The following is a 23,094-nucleotide window of genomic DNA, read 5'->3' as shown; positions in this document are numbered from 1 at the left end:
GACCCTTCAGTTATTGAGAGGCTACCAATATAAGTGTATCATATACGGACAAGGCAATGTTATAGAAATAGAATGGCAGTTATAAAACAAAAATATTATTGAAAAGATCGACTTGAATATATGTGAAAAAAATTTCACTGGACAATTAGAAAAAAAGAAAATACATTAAGTATTGCAAATGAGATTCTTTTATTTAACCTTATTGTATAGCATTTGTGAACAAAAATATGCTAACAAAAGAATAACTTTAAAACCTTTATTTTGTTTTAACTTTCCCTTGTAGACTTTATATATTTTAACAACCATGAATAAAATAGAACACACAGTTTATTTAATAACAAAATCTCATTTCACGGGACCATACTTAGTAGTTGTGATCAATACCTCAAATTCAATTAATGTTAGTATATATAAAAGCAAGAAGATGCGGTATGATCTCCATTGAGACAACTCTCAAGCCGAGATTAGACGATGTACGAAGTCAACAACTCAATAACCTATTATACGGCCTTCAACAATGAACAAAACCAATACGGGATTTTGTAAGCTATAAAAGGCATGGACCGAATTGAAATGTAAAACAATTCAAACAAGAAAACGAACAGCTTGATTTATGAAAAAAAAAAGAATGCGTCCATAGTACACGAATGCCCCATCCGCACTATCATTTTCTATGTTAAGTGGACCGTGAAATGAAACTTTGACATTAAAATTAGAAAGATCATATCATAGGGAACATGTGTACTAAGTTTCAAGTTGATTATACCTCAACTTCATAAAAAAACTACCTTGACCAAAAACTTTAACCTGAAGCGGGACAGACGGATGAACGGACGGTACAACGGACTGACAGACTGATGAACGGACGAACAGACCAGAAATCATAATGCGTATAAATGGGACATAAAAACCAATAAACAAAAGCCAAATATGGTATACAAACAACAACCACTGAATAGCAGGCACCTGACTTGGGGTAGGCACATACAGAATGTGGCGTGGTCAAACATATTTGCTGAATCCTTACCATAACACAGGACAGACGTGCTGTTACAGAACGACATAAGAACAAAATATATATAAAAAAAACAATCAGTTGGAAATTGACTGAACTCATCAGACCGATACAATGCACAGAGAAACCTAACACAAAGTACGGACCTGAATAGTCACTGTATTTATATTGTTGAGCCCCATGAAGTTTTGAAAATAAAATGAATATCCAATGTAAGCAAAGAAGAAGTTAACATCATTGAAAAATCATATTTTTGGGTGGGTATTTTCGAGGTACTGGTTTTAAAGTTAATGTCTACCAGGCCTTGCGGTCATAAAACTTTCCAGCACGATTTTTGTACGCAGACTCAAGAATCAACCAATCAAAATACTGGATTTTATGTTTCGAGCACTTATTTTGTACTCGGAGCACTGATTAAAGTTTTATGACCGAGAGCCCAGAACTTTTTGCAATTGCATATGAGTGATTCAGTATGAAAAACAATCACTAATATCTTATTGGTTAACCAGTGTAAAAAAGTTATACTTGAACAATGTCTATGTAAATCAGTTCTATGACTGGATTATAAGACTTGCATGATTATATGACTTATCCCTTCAAATCTACTTAAAATTCTCACTGGACTTTCTTATAATATGCAAATTAATTTTGAATTATTGGTGATTTAAATGTGTTTCAAGTGTGCTGTGATCCAAATTAAATGTGAGCCAAGGCTCCGTGTTGAAGGCCGTACTTTGACCTACAAAATATATAATAGTTTTCTGTTTACACATTGTGGCTTGGATGGAGAGTTGTCTCATTGGCACTCATACCACATAGTCTTATAACTTACTATCAGTTTTATTTTTATATGATCATCGGTTACCGTCTCTCATATTTGTTTTTCACTTAATGTTTTATCATTTATTATTTATTATTAATGCACTGTAAGCAAACAATGCCGATAAATGTATCCGTGTGTAGAAATACCACACTTTTTTGATGTAATATAAACTTCTTCTCCAGTCTGAGCAATTAATTATGGACAAGCTCATGTAAGTCTGTAAGAATGTTAGAAGAAAACAATGCTACTTTATTAAGCATAAATTAAAATTATATTTTTGCGAGGGTTCGAATGGGCTTCCGTAATAAATGGTAGGCCTCATTGTCAAATAAATTTTCGGTTCAATTTCAACTTCGTTGCTATGGTTCAAATTTATTGACTTCCAATCCATAGGAAGTCCATACTATTAATGATATTTCACTATTGCAAATATAATAAATCAAATGAGGCGGTATGATAACTGTCAACAACTCTTGTTACATAAAACCATAAATAAAAACCTTAGTATATTTTGAACTTTGCAGCATTACTTTCCATTTGTTTAAAAACCAAAACCATACTAAAACAAAAGGAGACGTATAATGATTTATTTAATTTTTCAGGAACAATGCCAACTGTGAGAGAGCGATCCTGCTCAGAAAAAGAGGTTCAAGCAATTAGATTTAATCATAACGAACAGCAATGTTTAGAAAAGAAAGTAAACGGACTGAAACAAGAGGGAGCATGCTCGATTCACCTCATAAATCAAACACACAAGAATATCAAAGTCAGCTATAAATCTTTGAAGGACAAAGTTTCAAAAATAAAGACTCATTTGAATGTTAAAGAAATTGAAGAATTTCGAAAATTGGAAAACAACGGAAAAATTGAAATATTTAAATCAATTTCGAAACCAGATTCAGCAAGTCGAATTTCAACATACGCTAAAAGATTACAAATTGAATATGACGAAAATCAATCGACTTCTGCAGCGAAACATAGCGATGATTTGATCCACATCAACCCTTTCAATGACGATGATGTGACGCGGAAGGATCTTCTGTTAAGACAAATAAGTGATCTCAACGATCGTTTTAATGCTGTACGAGAGAAAGAAAGAGCTTTTGAACATGGACTCGTTCCAAATAAATCAACGATAATTTCTGTCAAAACTAATAAAAAAATAATCAAAAGTGACAGTGATGACGAAACCGACCAGTGTGACAGACAACAAAGGACAAATGTAGGTCAATCCGAAACCTCTCATAAAAATAAAGTCTGTAGAAGGGAATCAGTGCTAAGACCGAGTACGTCATTTGCCTTTTCTAGCAATAAACATGTACATGACGTAATACGACCGGCAACAAGTTTAGGCAATTGTAAATCTGAGTTATTTGAAAAAAAGAAAAACAAATCTTCAGCCATCAAACGATCAAAGAGTGTAAAAGTAGCTCCATCGAAAGAATCAGAATATACCCAAGAATTTAAAACTGTTAAAAGTTCCAAATCCAAATCTGTCAACAGAACAAAAAGTTTGAAAAAAGCCACATCGTTTGATAGTTCAACGGAGAAAGAAATAATACCGGAACTTGACGAGCCACACTTAGCAGATAACAGTTTCTGCACTGAACCTACCTTTCAAACCGAAAAGAACCCAATTGATGATCATAACTCTGAAGAAGGTACTGGTAATAAGCATGTATTAATCAACGTGAAAAAATGTTCCAATATATTGCCGGAAGAACAAACAAATACCAAGACTTTAAAAGGAAAAGGACAAACTAAAAGATCCAGTAGTTTTAAGCATGGAAACTCAGTCACAGAGCATCATGTTTCCATTTGTAATAGCCCAGAAGGTCAAGGTAACAATAAAACAAAACTAAAAAGGCACCATACTGTAAAAGTAAGACCAACTACAGCTGTAAGCACCGGCTCAGAAAACAATTCCTTACAACACATGATTTTTAAGAAAGGTTCAAAGGTCAGACCGTCAACAGCTATTAGCAGTTGCACAGAAAACAGTACACCAAGAAGTGCTGCAATGTCTGCACTATCTGGTAGAAGTGAAGCTGTGGCAAACATAATAGCATGCATGAATGGGCCACAGCATGCTCCATTCGATTGCCATGCCGCAGCAGAAAGAGTGGAGAAAGAAATCAATACAAAAACAATACTTGAAGAAGGCAGGACTAAATTTTTGTCACGTGATTCTGTTGAAAGTAATCTCGGACATGATTTACATCAAGAGTTAAGAAAAGAACTAATTCAAGAGGAAGAAAAAGAAGCAATTAAAATTGAGGATAAAATATGCAGTTTTATGGACAGATTAAACGAGAAGTTGAAGTCAGAAAAGCCTACCAAAGAACCGTGGTCGGTACAGACATCAATGTTATCCGTGAACGATTCGTTGAAACGTCAATCGGATGTTCCTGAAATCAAACGTGTAAATATGAGAAGACAAAATAAGTTTTCTGAAGAGGAAGAAAGAAAAATGAAACAGAATATGTACAGAAGATCATCTACAGCATGGAAAGATGTTAACAAATGTAGATATTTAAGGATCGAAGAAAGTAAAATAGACTTATCTGGGATAAAAACGTTAGCTGCAGATCAGTTTTCATTACTTAACAATCTGAAATATACCGGTTATGAGGCGGTTGTTTAGTTTGTAACATGAGAATGGTTTAATTAGTGCTATTTATCATTGGTGCATCACATTTATGGCGTATTATATATCATAGAAAAACTAATTTTTGCTACAACTAAATCTGAATTGTATTTAGTTCAGCTAACTACAGAAATAAATGAAATTCAGGGATGTTTTACTTTTATCCTTTAGTATTCCATTTGAGAAGCATTTGTTTTTAGAAAAAGAAAAAATAGTGAGATGATTAAATTAACTTCATAGAGACGTTAGAATTGATCTTCATTATCACCACTATTTGATTTTTTATAATGATTTTTACATCCATCTTTTTTTGCCACTAATATGATCGTACATATGTATAATATTCATATAATTTTTTTTCCATTTTAGTATATGATTCGAACGTTGCGATTCCGTCAATTAATAATGGCTTGACCATCTTCTATTTAGTTTTATCTCCGACAATTAATGATGGCTTGATCATCTTTTATCTCGTTTTGTATCTCCGACAATAAGTGATAGCTTGAACATCTTCGATCTCGTTTTATCTCCGTTAATTTAGGATGACTTAACCATCTTCTATCTCGTTTTATCTCCGACAATTAATGATGGCTTGACCACCTTCTTTCTCGTTTTATCTCCAACAATTGATGATAGCTTGATCGTCTCGTTTTATCTCCGACAATTAATGATGGCTTGACCACCTTCTATCTCGTTTTATCTCCGACAATTAATGATAGCTTGATCATCTTCTATCTCGTTTTATCTCCGTTAATTTATGATGACTTAACCATGTTCTATCTCGTTTTATCTCCGACAATTAATGATGGCTTGATCATCTTCTGCTATCTCGTTTTATCTCCGACAATTAATGATAGCTTGATCATCTTCTATCTCGTTTTATCTCCGACAATTAATGATGGCTTGATCGTCTCGTTTTATCTCCGACAATTAATGATGGCTTGACCACCTTCTATCTCGTTTTATCTCCGACAATTAATGATAGCTTGATCATCTTCTATCTCGTTTTATCTCCGTTAATTTATGATGACTTAACCATGTTCTATCTCGTTTTATCTCCGACAATTAATGATGGCGTGACAATCTTCTATCTCGTTTTATCTACGACAATTAATGATGGTTTTGCCATCTTCTATCTCGTGTTATTTCCGTTAAATTGTGATGGCTTGACCATCTTCTATTTCGTTTTATGTGGTATTATTGCCTATAAAACAACTCTTGAAAAACAGACCAATGACGTAGAAGTTTTAAAACATACGGCCTGACAATGAGCAATATGATCAGCTATAAAAAATACCGAAATTACAAATGTAAAACAATTCAATCGAGAAAACTAAAGGCCAGATTTATGTACAAAATAATAAACGAAAACAAATACAAGGAGCAATGAACGACAACCTGGTCAGCGACGGACTTAACAAGGAGCAAAACCCATACTGTGTAGTCGAACGTAAATGACCCAGGCAAAACGTTAAACAATCCAAACAATTCATCTCCTTTTATAATAGTAAGTCCTTAATCCCCTTAAAACTTTAGCTGGTTGTATGACCTAGTAATCTAAAATGTCTAATCATTATATGCATATATTCATGTACCTGCTAATACTTTGTTGCTGTCCGCACGATAAGATTAATCCTAGTAATATCGATATGTACAAATCTGGATTAAAAAGTACAATTATTATCAACAATTCGATTGTTATGACATTGTAAAGGTATAAATTGTTTAATCTACTTAAAAACAAGAGTCATTTTATTACCTGGATTTGTTAAATCTTTTTGCACGTTTTTCAGATTATCTAATTAATCACATAATCTGAAAAACGTGAAAATGATAGTCTAAATACTAAGCAATATCAATGATTTAAAGGTTTGAAAAGAAATCAAACGTCAGAATCATTCGATTATTGCCTTTTGATTTTTACTTGAGAATGGACGAAGTTTTAAACATTAAAAAAAATGCTATCGTGGTAATTATGATTATACAGTGTATGTATAATATCGTTATCTTAGTACAAATATAATTGGGGACTAATAGTTTTCCTTTATTCGAGAGTTAAGGGTATACAAATAAGCTGAGGAGGAATACAAACGGATTTACAGGAAACGACATTTTTTAGCTGGTTCATGATCAAAATCGATTAAAATTCAAATTAGGTACAGTGGTAAAGTCTTCAAGACGGAAAACGCTAAACGTTCCATAATTTCGACAGGTTTTGTATAAAGTGCATTGTCTTTATACATACAACTCAAAACTATATTACGTTGAGGAAAGGCAAAAGATAACAAAGGGATATTTAAACTCACAATTCAAAAACAAACTGACAAACAACAGAAAAAAAAAACACACAACATAGAAGACCAAATCAATACTTGGGGTGATTGCAGGTGTTCCGAAAATCCTTCTGGTAAAGTAAAGTATCCTACAAGCGATACTTATTTTTGGGAAAATTTGCTGTCTCTTATAGACCCTATTATAATAAATCATGGAGTATCATAATATACAGAAAACAATTACAGTATGATAAATTCTTATTGAGATTTGTTCCTGGAAATACGTAGATGTGAGTCCATAATTGAGAGCTAAATTAAATCTTCATTTTAAACACCACTTTTAGTAGAAGAAAAAAAAAAAAAATCTTCTAGGAACATTAACCGGAAGTTGTGTGGCATATTATCAAAGTAAGAAAGAATCTAAATTATGTTGAATGTGTAAAAGATATAGAGTATAGAACTTCAGGTTCAGTTGTTTTCGTTAAAATTTGTTGATATGGTTCATAAGTTTTTCTCGTTTCGCGTTTTTATTTTTATATAAATTAGACAGTTGGTTTTCCTGTTTTTATGGTGCTAAACTTTTTATTTTTAGGGCCTTTTATAGCTTTCTGTTCGGTGTTTGCCAAGGCTCCGTGTTGAAAACCGTACTTTGACCTATAGTGGTTTACTTTGACTTGGATCGAGAATTGTCTTATTGACACTCATACCACATCTTTTTAAATCTATTAACACAAAAAGTTCATTACAATAATTTGATCTGATCAAAAAAAAATCTGCGGCTTTGATTTAGAGATCTTCTTCAAATGTCCATTTGTAGTCCGACCTACATTTATCTACCGATAATTGACGAGAGTATTTTATGTCTTTTATAATGAACTGGGGTTGTTTCCTTTAGTATGTGAACGTCCATATCATAGTTATTATAATCATGCGTAGGTTCTACATATAATTGGTTTATTTTTGGCAATAATATTTACAGAACATACATTAGTACTATTTTTTCATCAACATAAGGGAAATGAAGATAAGTATCCGAATTTAGAGATGTAAATAGAAATGCAAAAATAGTATCATTGAATTGTACATGATATCTTCTTTTAAATACAAAGATGACAGAAATAAAGTAAGATAGAGTTATCCTTCTTTGTATCTGTTTTTTTCACATCTTAAATTCTTACGTCAAATGGTAAAAAATAAAGCACAAAAACAACGATATCAAGGACAAGAAGAATGACCAGTTTTTCGCTCACTCGCCAAATAGGTTCACATTGTGGCTCGCGGCTGATATTTTACGATATCAATGTGTAGAAAATCCGATAATCTATGCATAAAGGGTTCGTGTAACACTTATCAATTCAAAGTTTTAAAAAGTTTTGAAATTTTATTTTTTTGGAATTTTGATCAAAGTTTTAAAATATCAAAATTCCACATTATGTAAAAGTTTTAGAAATTTGATCAAACTTTAAAAATACTAAACCTAAAGTGCAAATTGATTATTTCACTTTTCGAAAGTTTGATTTTTTGATTTTTTGATGAAGATATCAAAAATAGAAAAGGGGCGAAAAGAGGAGTTCCTGTAAACACGGCTCTGATAATAATCTCTCTTAGTTAAAAATAAATACCACGAAATATATTAAATATTTTTTTTTTAAATTACAAAATAAATAATTAAAAGAAGAAGTCGATTTTTATAAAACATAATTATCAGACATCACATTTGTTAACAGTATACTGAAATTTTAAGGTTGTGCATCTACTAGTATTAAAAAAAGAAATTTTAACCTATTTTAACCGGCATAAAATAATATAAAAAAATAAGATGTTTTATGATTGCCAATGAGACAACTCTCCACAAGTGACCAAAATGACACAGAAATTTAAAACAACTATAGGTCACTGTACGGCCTTCAACAATGAGCAAAGCCCATACCGCATATTCAACTACAAAAGTCCCCGACATGACAACGTAAAACAATTCAAACGAGAAAACTAAAGCCTCGGTCACACCTTACCGAATAGCTCGAACGAACGCCTAACGGATAACCTTTTTTTTCAATCCGTTCATGTCCGTTAGACGTATAAGCGTTACAAGGACCATAAAGGTCTTGTAGAGCAGAAACAGGCACATCTTTTTCGCAAAGGTTCCGATTGGCGCTATGTTCAAAAACTGAAACTAGGTCTTAAATTTGAAAAATTTGGAAAAACAGGGGGTTGGCCTATTCCATGTCTTCTAGAGAAAATAATTAAGGGTATCACGGGGTATGACGATATAGGTCTTGTAGAGCAGAAACAGGCACATCTTTTTCGTAAGGTTTCGAGTGGGGCTATGTTAAAAAATCTGAAACTCGGTCTTAAATTTGAAAAATTTGGAAAAACAGGGGGTTGGCCTTTTCCATGGCCTCTAGAGAAAATTATAATAAAGGGTGTCTTGGGGTAGGACTATATAGGTCTTGTAGAGGAGAAACAGGCGCATTGTTTTCGAGCGGCGCTATGTTCAAAAATCTGTAATCAGGGCTCAAAATTTGAAAAAAAATCGAAAAAGTAGGGAAATGGCCTTTTTCATGAGAGATGACAATTTGAAAAGGAGTAGGTCCGGTAAGGACCGATTTTGGCCTCAAATTTCAGGTTCATCTGACGAAAGATTTTGACCACTTTTTAAACACTTAAGTGTCTATTTCAATTGATTCGATTAGTTTATGTGAAAGATTTTAACTTATTTAGTCATTAAAAACGATCCGATTCAAGCCTAAATATGAAAAATCTACCAAATATGCCAAAAAATGTCACTTTTCAGATGGTTTTTGTCAAAAATGAAAGTGGCCGCATCCGTGTTCATCCTCAACCTTTATATATGTTATGTATAATCATAAAGTACAACTTACATTTCAATATTAAGGATGAACACGAATGCGGCCACTTTCGTTTTACACGAAAACCGTCCAAAATTCAACTAAAATACTAGAATTGTGAAGATTTCAGTAATTTAGCATGACTTAATGGTGCTAGTACCCGATATATGTGCATTGTATTATCAAAAACAGCCCATATTTATGTAGCAGAAAACATTCTACTGTCCAATAAATAAATAAAAGTTTACATTTTAACAATTTTGTAAAACTGCTATATTTTGGGGCCAAAAAGGGGTCTTACTGGACCTACTCCTTTCGAGTTGTTTGCCTATATGTATGTGTTTGCTTATTGTTGAATGTCGGAAGGTGGCATAGAGTGCTTAGATTTAAATTCAAAATATTGTTTATAGCATATGCGCTTGTTGTATGAACCCTTTTTTTTCTTTTCGCTTTATTTTTTCTGTTTAACTATTTTAAAGTAAATGATCTTTGAATGTTAAACTTACTTTCACTTTTCAGTGTGTTTTTGTTGTCACAACGATAGATATAACATTAACAATAGTTTATATATATATATTTTGCCCCTCTTTTTCTAATTTTACTATTAGAAAAATACATTACACATTAGTAACATGCCTATGGTCCATAAGGTATCGCCCCCTGGTGTCAGCTGTTATTTTTTGGGGAAACCATAATACTTTTCTATTTGCTGCTGATGACACAGGATGAGACATAGACATGCTTAACTTTTATTTTCTTTTTGGCTAGTTATTATATGTTTATTTGATCCACCTTATTGTGTACTTTACATTTATACAAATATGCAATCTATAATTATATCTTTGGCTGTTTGTTTGTTATTAGATATTTAAAAAGATTATAGATTCTTTATCTACATATTAGAAATATTAATTTCTTTATCTCATTGTTTGTATTGTGTTATGAACATTTTTGTAATGTTTATGTCCTTTAGGGCCTATAATTGGAAATAAATTATCTTTTCCTTCTTCTATATGCTTTTAATTTTCAACTTTTTAGTGTTCAGTTTTATTGAAGGCATTCAATGGAAATTTTCGTTTTCTTTTAACAAACAACGTCCCATCCTTGAAATCCTCGAAATAACTTAGTTTTTATATGTACAAAGCCTCATATATAATCATATTGAACTAGAGATCAAGACTATAATAATATCATATGAGCCGTAACAGTAACCGATCAATAGGGGGAACTACAAATAAATAAAAGCACCAATAGGTTGTTTAATTTTAGAATTTTGAGTTAATACAGTCATATATGTATAATTCGGAGTTTAGTATGACGTCCATTATCACTGTACTATTATGCATATTTTAGGGGCCAGCTGAAGGACACCTACGGGTGCGGGAATTCTCGCTACATTGAAGACCCATTGGTTGCCTTCGGCTGTTGTTTACTCTATGGTCGGGTGGTTGTCGCTTTGACATATTCACCATTTCCTTTCTCAATTTTATATATGATGCTATTTAAATTATCATTCAATCTGATGATATGATGTTTAGGCATGAAGTTATATTCTCTTGCTTAATAACGCATACTAGAATCGTCTCCCAAATACGTAACGGTTTCTCACCGACCGTAATGCGTCCATCACACTAGACCACGATTGTACCGCGTTCACCACGATCTTAAATAAATTCAGATTGTGCTGAGGTCGCGGTATGAGCGGCATGAAAACAGAATTTTCGTTGTTTTCAAATTGATGTTTCAAACAAAATCGGGAGAGCTTTTGTATATTTTATGTGTTAATGACAATGAGCATGACTAGAATCTGAAATGGTCGTAGTATAAACGTAGTCAGATCGTAAGAAGAGCGTGAAGAGGACGGCATTAGCCTGCTAGAATCGTACTATGGCCTTGAACAGCTTGATACAAACGTGGTACAGCCGTAGTAGAACCGTTGTTTGGTCGCGGGGAGAACAGGATGGTCGTGGTGAGGTCATAATACGCAGCTTATCCGACTAGAATCGCGTTTCCGTTACGCTTTTGCTACGATGGTACAGCGAACTTTTGCGATCTTACCACGACCTTACTGCGTTCTCACTACGCTTCTACACTATACTACTACATAATTTCGCCATGACCGCAACACGATTGTTTTGAACATGTTTAAAGTTTGCCCACGCTGATCACGACCATAAAGACCTCACAGCGACCGTACCTTCACCATACTGCGATCTACACGATCGCATTATGATCAACAAATTTGCATTTTTTCAGAGATCGTAGTGCGATCGTAGCCTAGTGTGACGGGGGTATAAACAAGTAGCTAATGAAAATGAATAAAGAAATAACAACGCATGTAAAATGAAGAAAAGGAACGCTCCTTGGTAAATAGTATTAAGAAATACATGTCATGATCAAACCCAGGGGTAAAAACATGCAGATAATCATCTGTTAGATATGCGATAAGATACATTGTAGGTTTGACGTACATGTTATCATTTAGTTAGGAATCTAGAAAATCTCGTAAAAGATTGAAAGATACTCGAGATGATCTTTATTTTTCCATCTTCACAAATAATATTCACATTTTTAATTTAATTTTTAACGTGACTAATATATTTTATTGCAAAATTAATTGAAATTAATGAATAGCACATGTAATGCACGGTTATTAAAACCTATAAAAACAACGCATCCAACAAAAACCCAGTAGGTCCCTTAAGTTTCTTTGTGCTGCGTGTGAATAATTCCTACACGTTTTTATAATAGAAACATGATTCCTGATGTTTTAAGCTGTTAAATTCAAGTGTCCCGTAATTTTCAAAAAATTAATGAAGCGGATCCTCCTCAAATTATGTCTTCCCTGCTTTATCATTAATATCACAATTTATATGCATGCGTTTATTGCAATGCAAGTTCATGTAAACTTTTTTTTTTATCAACATGATTGAAGAAAATAAAGGCTATAGTAGTTTCTCTCTGTGCAAAAAGAAAAAAGAAAAAAAAAGAAGACAGCAAGTGATTTTCATATCAACATATTTCAGGCTTGACATATTCCAAATATTTGTTTTTTGTTTGATGACTTTGAAGACAGATACATTTTTGGAATTCTGTTATTTTTCTACAAAACAAAAATTACACAATAAACCGTAAACATTGTAAATATACTAATTTTATGTAACTACGACGACAGAATGTCAAATTCATAAACAAAATCACATTTATTTACGTTGTAAAGTATATTAACTTCTAATATTTTACATGTATATTTTATTTGAATTTCGTGTTATTATTGTGACGATCATGTTTACATTTATTACTGAAATATTTAGATCCGTTTCGACCCAGAAATCTTACACGTTTCCCTTAGGGCCAGGACATTAAATTCTTGAAAACAACCAGATGCCCATGTTCCTTTATTATAAAGCTAACGATTGAACAGTGATGACCACAAGAGATTTACAGATTCAGTTTTAAGGTGAGTTTGAAAGTATTGAAAGAAAATATATTATTTTTCATAAATGACTATAGTACCATTACATACATACAGCATTAATGCAACTTTTTAGAGCATTGAATGTTAAGCACTGTTTGGTTTGGTAAAAGTAATGCAACTATTCTGTTTATTCATTGAAATCTTAACATACAATCTTTAATTATAAAAAAACGATGTGGTATGATTTAAATCCATTATAATGACTTATGCATTTGATGATAAAGAAGATTGGTTGAAATCCATATAAATTGAAAAAATAACTTAATCAATATAAGGATGTGTATACATTTGTGTAGTGATACAGATTTTCGATCGTCCTGAACACGCATGCAATATTTGCCACTGGACGTTAAGCAACCAACAATAAATCAAATCCTTGATTAATATGAATTAAATTATTAATTTCAGACATGACTACACTAAAATTACCAGTGTTATTAGTATGTGTGTTTGTGATACATCACACGGTGGCAGCACCGGCCTTACATGACATGGTGGCAGCACCTGCGTTACAGATATCAAAGAAATTCCATGCGCCCACAGATGGATCATGTGACTATACATCGTTGTTGAGATGTCTGGTGAGCTCGACTACTACATTATATGATGACTGTGTTACCAAGTGTGAGAACGACTATGATACAAGACACAAATGTCAAAAAGTATGTTATGAAACAGGTTATACAAAACTTGAAGCATGTATCATAAACTTTAGCATCAGGGCTAAGTACGAGTTTTAGTAGTTTTAGTGACGGTTTACGAATGAACATTGTACGATTCCGGATTTGTGGTGATTGGAACGTTGAACAAAAATAGTTATGTTTATTTAGCACTTCGACTTGCTTCGTAGATGAACAAAACCGACCAGTACTACTGCCTTTTGGAGAGTTATCAGTCTGTCGTATCAGAACTATCAATTGTTGCCTAACTACATGTAATGTGTATATAATACCACACTGAAAAGGTAACCGTACATTGTCGTTGAAAAACAAACCTACATGTATTTTTTGTATACAAAATCGATATTAAAAGTGTTGATAGAAACATGGTATTAAGTCGCTTAAATATTTTGTATGGGGAAACATCGAAATTGTAGTTTCGTTGTCACGAAATAATTTTTTTACCTACATTGTGTCGTGGAATTCTTTTTAGTACTTTAAAGCTCAAGGTAGCACACAGCTTTTTATGTTTGAAAAATGACACGATAACAACTAAACTCTTCGAATTTGGTGTAATGAGTAGCTTGTTCAAACTCACCATTAAGGTCTCGCTTTCATTTACTTTACTTGATGATGTTTTTGTCCATGCAATTTACATAATCATTATGGCGTATTTAAATTTAGAAAGTCAAAATCATTAGTTACTGTAACATGTCATTAATATGTGATAATTATTTTCAAATGAATGGTCATGATTATATGTGTGAGTGATGCCTTTCTTTATACAACTGTAAAATTTGGAAAAAGCGAATTATTGTTTCCTAATGAACATTTATGTGATGTTTCAAGATAAAGACAATTGAATCGGATGCGTTGGTATTACATTATCAATCATATTATTGAGTAATTGAACAATTTATTGAGTTGTTATTGAGTTGAATCTCGATTAATATGACTACTACAACATTTTAAATACTTCAATAAACCATTTAATTCATTGTTCGGAGTTTTTTCTCTCGATTGTTTTTGTTGATTCATTCAAATTTATAGATATATTTAAGATATACATGTTATTACATGTTACATGTTATAAGTATTAGGCCTATGGGAAATTCTATTCTTTGATACGAATCTTATAAATGCTTAACAATGACATGAAAGTTAAATATAGTCACCAGACCAAAAAAATAAATAATAAGAAGTATTGGAAAGAATTAGTTCTTTTAGCAAAAGTTCACTTCAAAGTCTTTACGTTTGGTTTTGCATGCATATTCCTGTAAAGTGTATTTGTATAAGAGGTATTTATATATTTTCTAGTTACTTCCTCTTCTGTCGATTCTTGATCACATATTTATAACAGTATCACACGAGTTCCTAAACTAAATGTAGCAAAAGAGGGACGAAAGATACCAGAAGGACAGTCAAACTCATAGATTGAAAATAAACTGACAACGCAACTACTATGAGAAATATTAAACTGGACACATTTTTTGTTATTTCTTACTTTATTTCTTTTCAATCGTATATCTATTTATGTATACCTTGTGCATCATTGTTGTCTCGCTTTGTTTTCACTTCTTTTCAATCGTATATCTATTCATGTATAATAAATACCTTGTGGGTCATTGTTGTCTCGCTTTGTTTTTATTTCTTTTCAATCGTATCTATTTACGTATACCTTGTGCGTCATGGTTGTCTCGCTTTGTTTTTATTTCTTTTCAATCTTATATCTTTTTACGTATACCTTGTGCATCATTGTTGTCTCGTTTTGTTTTAGTTTCGTTAATAGATATAAGAAGTCTAATGTAGTTTTGGTTCGAAGGGGTGTTTCATAATTTGTTCATATTGAAATTTTGCATTTATAATAGGTGTCAAGCCACTAATTCAAGAAACCCTAGCCCTTCACCCGTGAATTCTGATTTTTCACGCTGTGATGTTTTCCCTATCCCCAATATCAGCTATACCTCATGGAAACTGATCATTGAGTCTGTGTCTGTTGTTCAATCCTATTCAATTTATTTGAATAAAATACTGTTTTAACGTCAAACTGATCAATTAGTCTGTGTTTGTTGTTCAATTCTATTCAATTGATTTGAATAAAATACTGTTTAAACTTCAAATTGATCATTTAGTCTACGTCTGTTGTTCAATACTATTCATTTTTTTTGAATAAAATACTGTTTAAACTTCAAACTGATCATCGAGTCTGTGTCTGTTGTTCAATACTATTCAATTTATTTGAATAAAGTACTGTTTAAACTTTAAACTGATCATTGAGTCTGTGTCTGTTGTTCAATACTATTCAATTTATTTGAATAAAATACTTTTTAAACTTCAAACTGATCATCGAGTCTGTGTCTGTTGTTCAATACTATTGATTTTTTTTGAATAAAATACTGTTTAAACTTCAAACTGATCATTGAGTCTGTTTCTGTTTTTCAATCCTATTCAATTTATTTAAATAGAATACTGTTTAAACTTCAAACTGATCATTAAGCCTGTGTCTGTTGTTCAATCCTATTTTGTTTATTTGAATAAAATACTGTTTAAACTTCAAACTGATCATTGAGTCTGTGTCTGTTGTTCAATCCTATTCAATTCATTTGAATAAAATACTTTTTAAACTTCAAACTGATCATTGAGTCTGTGTCTGTTGTTCAATCCTATTCAATTGATTTGAATAAAATACTGTTTAAACTTCAAACTGATCATTAAATCTGGCGTCAGTTTTAAGGAATTTTAGAAGGAACTGGTTACCAACAGTAAAATGGTATTACAACAGGTATATTTGGCAGAATATCAAACTTCATATACACATATACACAAAACTTTCGGACATAAAAGCATTGGTGTTTATACAATGTAGATTTTAGTACGATGATAACAGGAACATGGTCTTCTATCTGTCCGTTTGGTATAAAAAAACAATTTAAGTGGGGAAAAATGCTCAGTGAAAGTTGTTAGTGAACGCCTATAGTCAAAGCCAATCCTGTGGAGAGTTGTCTCACTGGCAATCATACCACATCTTCTTTTCTTATACAAACTGGATAATCTTTATATGCATACTATTAAAAACACTTTATGCGGAAATAATCAATGATGTCCATGGATGTGGTATGAGACAACTCTCCCTCCAAGTTGCAATGTATAATCAGTTAAAAAATAGCATAGGTCAAAGTTCGGCCGTCAACACTAAGTATTGGCTCATACCGAACAACAATCTATAAAGGACTACAAAATGACAAGTCTTAAACAATTCAAACAGGAAAAATAACAGTCTTATATATAAAAAACGACAAACACATCAACACATCAACACACGACACCCCCTAAACTGGGACAGTGGTAAAACAATTCAAATATAAGGACAAACTATAGAAATCAGTTGAAAATGGCTCAACTCATTTTATCGATACAAAGCATAAAATTTCTTAATAAACACAAAAAAGACACGGCAAATATTTGAGAGTATTTGCAGTTACTGAAAGCTTGTTCAAAGCCATTGACAACTAATAAAAAATAATGTATCTTAATAGACTAAAATGCCAATCAATAAATATCGAATTTCAATGGATTTAGTGTAAAGACGTCATGAACTTTACCGCAAATAAAAATAGGAAAATTAACAATAGGAAACGAAAAATTGTCCACGTCGTAAATTTTGTATAGAATTTCCAAGGTACAGCAAAAATATCTAAATCTAGGAAAGGACAGTTATTGCTGTGTATATTTGATTTAATTAATGGAAGTTCCTTTCGGTAAAGGAGTAGGTCCGGTAAGACCCCTTTTTGGCCCCAAAATATAGCAGTTTTACAAAATTGTTAAAATGTAAACTTTTGGTTATTTATTGGACAGTAGAATGCTTCTGCTACATAAATATGGGCTGTTTTTGACAATACAATGCACATATATCGGGTACTAGCACCATTAAGTCATGCTAAATTACTGAAATCTTTACAATTCTAGCATTTTAGTTAAATTTTATACGGTTTTCGTGTTCATCCTTAATATTGAAATGCAAGTTGTATTTTATGATAATACATAACATATATAAAGGTTGAGGATGAACACGGATGCGGCCACTTTCATTTTTGACAAAAAACATCTGAAAAGTGACATTTTTCGGCATATTTGGTAGATTTTTCATATTTGAGCTTGAATCGGATCGTTTTTAATGACTAAATCAGTTAAAATCTTTCACATCAACTACTTGAATCGAATGAAATAGACACTTAAGTGTTTAAAAAGTGGTCAAAATCTTTCGTCAGATGAACCTGAAATTTGAGGCCAAAATCGGTCCTTACCGGACCTACTCCTTTGTCAATACATTTAGAGAATTTCAGATTATTTAACGAAAAAATATCATCAATATAACGGTAAGTGTTGTTGATTTCTGGTTTCTTATGGGTCTCTTAAATATTAAATTTTCATGATTCATAAACGACAAAAATGTGTGATTATATATGTATATACAAACAAACAGACAGACAACCATCCAGTCTCAAACATGACCCAATTTAAATGGATGTATTACACAGATAATTGATTTTATTAATAAAATTAAAATTTCAAACCACAAAATTATGAACATATCCTAAAATATGATTAAATCAAGTCTTATGACAATGACAAATTTAATTATAAACAAACACGCACTATCTTGTTATGAATAAGATTTACACGTTGTTAACACCGAAAATCGTTTTCATGCCTCTACATAGCTAAATAATTTTTTACAGACAATGGCAATAATTTTGAAATAGTGTTTGATTCAATTTGCAGAAACATTCATGGATCTACAATCTGTCGATACCTGTATCTTGGCATTGCACACAGTCATGTTTTTCTCTGTTTATGATGTCCCTACACTAAATCCATTGGATGTTGGATGTAAACTGATTGATAACTTAGTCTTAGATGCATGATTTCGTTTGTTAGTTGTCAGTGGCTTTGAACTAGCTGTAAGTAACTGCGAGTACTCTCAGATCAGTACTTATTGTCTTTTTGTTGTTGGGATATACAAGTACACGTTTTTTTGTTATATGTATTTCTATTTGTATCCATCTGATGACTTTTTCAACTGATTTTTATAGTTCGTTCTTATTTTGTACTGTTACACCACTGTCCCAGATTAGAGGGAGGGTTGGCCCGCTAACATGTTTAACCCCGCCACATTATGTATGTATATGCCTGTCCCAAGTTAGGAGCCTGTAATTCAATGTTTGTCGTTTGTCGATGTGTTACATATTTATTTTTAGTTAATTTTTTGTACATAAATTATACCGTTAGTTTTCTCGTTTGAATAAATTTTCATTTTTCATTTCGTTTTTCATATCGGTGACTATGCGGTATGGGGTTTGCTCATTGTTGAAGGCCGTACGGTGACCTATAGTTTTTAATTTCTGTGTCAATTGTTCTCTTTCGGAGAGTTGTCTCACTGGCAATCATACCACATCTTTTTTATATTCACAAGGACCTTCCTTTCTAATTGCATTCATGACTTGTCGATCACGTGCAACACGAAATTTTATTTCTGTTGGAACGGCATCTTAATACTCTTTCTGAACACGTGAGCTCCCACAAAATATCGGTAGTGTTCGTGTTGCACAATCTACTGTTTTTATAGCTGACATCGGCAAGCGTTTACTCATCGTTGAAGGCCTTATGTTGAAATTTTATTGCTGTTTAAATATGCTTCATTTACAATCTGTTGGATAATGGTCTCATTGGTAATCATACCACATCTTCTCATTTCATAAGGTTTAGTATTGTAATGTAGATCATTATAATTCTTTGTTAAAAAATGTACTGGTGACATATGTTTACAATTTTTCGTTTTTGAATGTTCTCTGTTCATCTAAATAGTTCCCTTTTAAAGACGTAATGCTGAATATTCTCAGAACTACGATATATTATAAGTACCTGTCTAATTAACACATACAAGTAGTATATATAAATAACACATAGCTGCGAGAGTGATAGAGCAGATTGCTATCATGAGAACAAATTGTTAACCGCGGCGAATCCCAGGTTGACAATGCTTTTTCAAGGGTACCAATTTGTCAAAACGTAGAATATTTACCTGATGTAAATTCAAATTACAGTCCTTTAAATAATCGATTTTTGATTGATCTGGACGAGATGGTGACATTAAAAAAAATTGTCACTCGCCATGGGATTAGGTGAATTATCTCCCGCGTATTAGCCAATCAAAGTAGGAAATTTTAACATGACGTATTATAAAATAATGTGGTATGAGTGCCAGGTCAATGTACGGTCATTAACACAGAGTGTTTGTTTCTAGTTTGTTATTCTTTTTTTAACACCCAAATGATGGTTTTGATGGCTTATCTGTGGTTTTCTGTTTTGTTTTCATGAACAACCTCACCAAAGATTGTGGCTATAAAGAACTTGAAAAATAGTCAAGAAAATCATAAAAGCCCCTTCTTTGACGACGTTGTTTGGCTAATGACTCAATTACGTCCACGCTCTTCTTCCGTACATATTTAAATGTAAGAATGGACGTCAAAAAGTATGATTAATTATTTCAAATAATACAATACGTATTTCAGGACATAACAATGGAAATACCTTACACCCAAACAACCTTGGTTAATATTATACAGGAAAGCGTTCAATACCAAAGAAAGCATGTCGACAACTTGATGAAAATTATAATATGAATCAAACAAATTTTTCTATTTATTTGTGTGCTCAAGCTGTGTCGTTAGCTTTCATGTAAACTTATCCTCATTATAGATAATCATTTATGCATTTTTTACTTCCTTAAACTTCTGTAAACACTGTTATTTCCTGTCTTTCGTGTAAGTTTTCTAATCATAATATTCGAGATCCGCTATACCAGCTAAGGTTCGTTATGTCGAGATCCGCTATACTAGCTAAGGTTCGTTATGTTTAAATAGCTTATGTGCTGCGACTTCATTACAATTACTGACATTATTCTAATTTCATGCTTTCTTTTTATGACATAATTAGAAATTTTGATGAACTGTTTCTAATCATGTGCAGGATTTTCTAAATTAACATCACTCAAGTTTATATCGTGATGATGATGACGATGACGCTGCTGCTGCTGATGAACAAATAAATCTATTTGGTATACTTTCGGACCAACAAGCCAATTATAGCTTCCAACGGTCGATCATTTAATGTACATTTTAAAAGATTTGATCAGTTCTAAAATTTTGCCATTTGTTTTGCCATTCTCAGGTCCTTGGCAATACAGCTGACCAAGAACAAGACACATAATCGTCATTGTTTAAAGCAAGATAAAGTATTTCTGTGCTATTCATACAAGCCTGTTTGAGGTTACAAAAATCATCCTGTCACCTAGAAAACCATTGAAACTTGCACAGTTCTTTCTAAATAAAAAACAAAATAATCGAGAAAATAAGGCTGATAATTTTGTTCACAAGACGACCGTGAAGCATTCAAAAGAGTATATGTATTTTATCGATTCAATTTACGAGTATAACTTACGAGTATATATATCTCCCAATTGATACGATATTCCCGGGCTTGTATTTCCTATCATGATTTCCTTGATAGAGGATTACAGCTCACAAGGAAGCCATAAAACCAAGAGATCAAAATGGTGAAGTTGAAATCATCCCGTCGTTTATTTTACGGACACCGTCACGAATTGGTTGGCCGTTATGGAATAACCATTGCACAGGTGATATTGGATATGTTCCTTATGTCGTAATTACACTTCCCTTCCCTTTTCACGAATGTGACCTTCCGAATTAGACTATTTACCCGGTTTGTAATAACATAAGCAACACGATGGGTGCCACGTGTGGAGCAGGATCTGCTTACTCTTTCGGAGCTCCTGAGATCACGACCAGTTTTTGGTGGGGTTCGTGTTGCTTAGTCTTTAGTTTTCTATGTTGTGTCTTGTGTACTATTAATTGTCTGTTTGTCGTTTCTTTAGCCATTGCGTTGTCAGTTATTTTCGATCTATGAGTTTGACTGTCCCTCTGTTATCGTTCACCCCCTTCACATTCTCAAAATTTGAACACAAGAGCACCTGCGTCACAATCGTTTTTAAACTGACAGGTTAATTCATTGAACCAAAAGGTTAAAACAAAGTATTAATCAAGAATCTTTTACTGTTAAGCATTCCTTAACACGTAATTATCTTATATGTTATATGTGACTTGAGACGTATAGACAATTGAGACAATTTTTATTTATACGTCCATCACATACGACAGTGATAAAAAAATTCTAGTCATGAAAATTGGACGTGTATACCTTAGATGATAAAAAATAACACTTTGTAATTCCGTGGCACATTTCTGTATACACCTTCGATACTTTCTACATACTATAATAAAATGTCTGTACAACGTCAGGAATATGACAGTTGTTATCAATTCGTTTAATGTGTTTGAGCTTTTGATTTTGCCATTTGATAAAAGACTTTCCGTTTTGAATTTTCCTTGTGGTTTGGTATGTATTGTTATTTTACTTTTTTCATCAGGAACTTTCAAACCTCAAAATTGCAATGCCATTGATATATAATTACCTTTAAATAGATATGAACATTTCTACCATCCTACAAATATTCACGTAGCCCAAGATCGAAACACATAAATCTGAAACCTAAATTGATGTGACGACGTCTTGTGCTTTTACAACAAATTATAATACAGAAGAGGGGAAATTGATTAACATTACGGTTTATCATACTCAAATAATGTTAAAGTCTTGTAACATTAAACTTACACCACTACAGCATTGTTGGCCGCTTTGTATACTGGTACTCCCATAATAACATGTGTATTTGAAATAAATTTCTTCTCTTAGAATTGGACGTTTTATTAACCCTTTGATAATTTATAAATTATCTTAGAAATTCGCAGTAAGCAAGTTCAACTTGTTTCCCATACTACGAGAAGCACTAGTAATTGAAACAATATAACTAGTAGCTTTGTTTAAGTTATCCCTTCTTTCGATATTTTAGCGTAACGTTTTCTTAAATTTTTTTACGTGCTTCCATGTACTTCTACGTGCCATTCTTATTCCATTGATCGATATTAAAGCAGGATTGGAAAACATAACAAATAAATGGTCTGTTTATCTACATGTGCCTTCCCTTAATCAGGAACCTTGACAACGATGGTCTAGATCTAAGTGTACAACTTTTTGTGTTTTGCATGTTATTAACAAATTTGATTTCAAGGGTTAAAATATTTGATAAATCTGCTTGCATTATTCACATCGATTTTTACTTTGGCGATTACAAAGGTACATGCTTGAAACATTATATATGAGAACCAAATTTAAATCAAGCGTTTTCCCTTCAAATCGATGTAAATTGTATA

At 32.4% G+C, this 23,094-nt stretch overlaps 1 protein-coding gene and 1 long non-coding RNA gene across 2 annotated transcripts; both read left to right on the top strand.

Moving 5' to 3' along the window:
- Positions 1 to 2,444: 2,444 nt before the first annotated feature.
- On the top strand, positions 2,445 to 4,629 carry LOC139518359 (uncharacterized). Its single transcript, XM_071309914.1, has one exon. The coding sequence runs from the start codon at positions 2,446 to 2,448 to the stop codon at positions 4,480 to 4,482; it is 2,037 nt and encodes a 678-aa protein (XP_071166015.1). The 5' UTR covers position 2,445; the 3' UTR covers positions 4,483 to 4,629.
- Positions 4,630 to 12,980: 8,351 nt separating this feature from the next.
- Positions 12,981 to 14,134, top strand: LOC139518755 (uncharacterized). Its single transcript, XR_011663446.1, has 2 exons — positions 12,981 to 13,067; positions 13,494 to 14,134. It is a non-coding gene; the product is annotated as an uncharacterized lncRNA (long non-coding RNA).
- The last annotated feature ends 8,960 nt before the right edge of the window (positions 14,135 to 23,094 follow it).

The sequence above is a fragment of the Mytilus edulis genome, chromosome 4, assembly GCF_963676685.1.
Source record: "Mytilus edulis chromosome 4, xbMytEdul2.2, whole genome shotgun sequence".
Taxonomy (NCBI): domain Eukaryota; kingdom Metazoa; phylum Mollusca; class Bivalvia; order Mytilida; family Mytilidae; genus Mytilus; species Mytilus edulis.
This window is presented reverse-complemented; position numbering and strand designations above follow the sequence as displayed.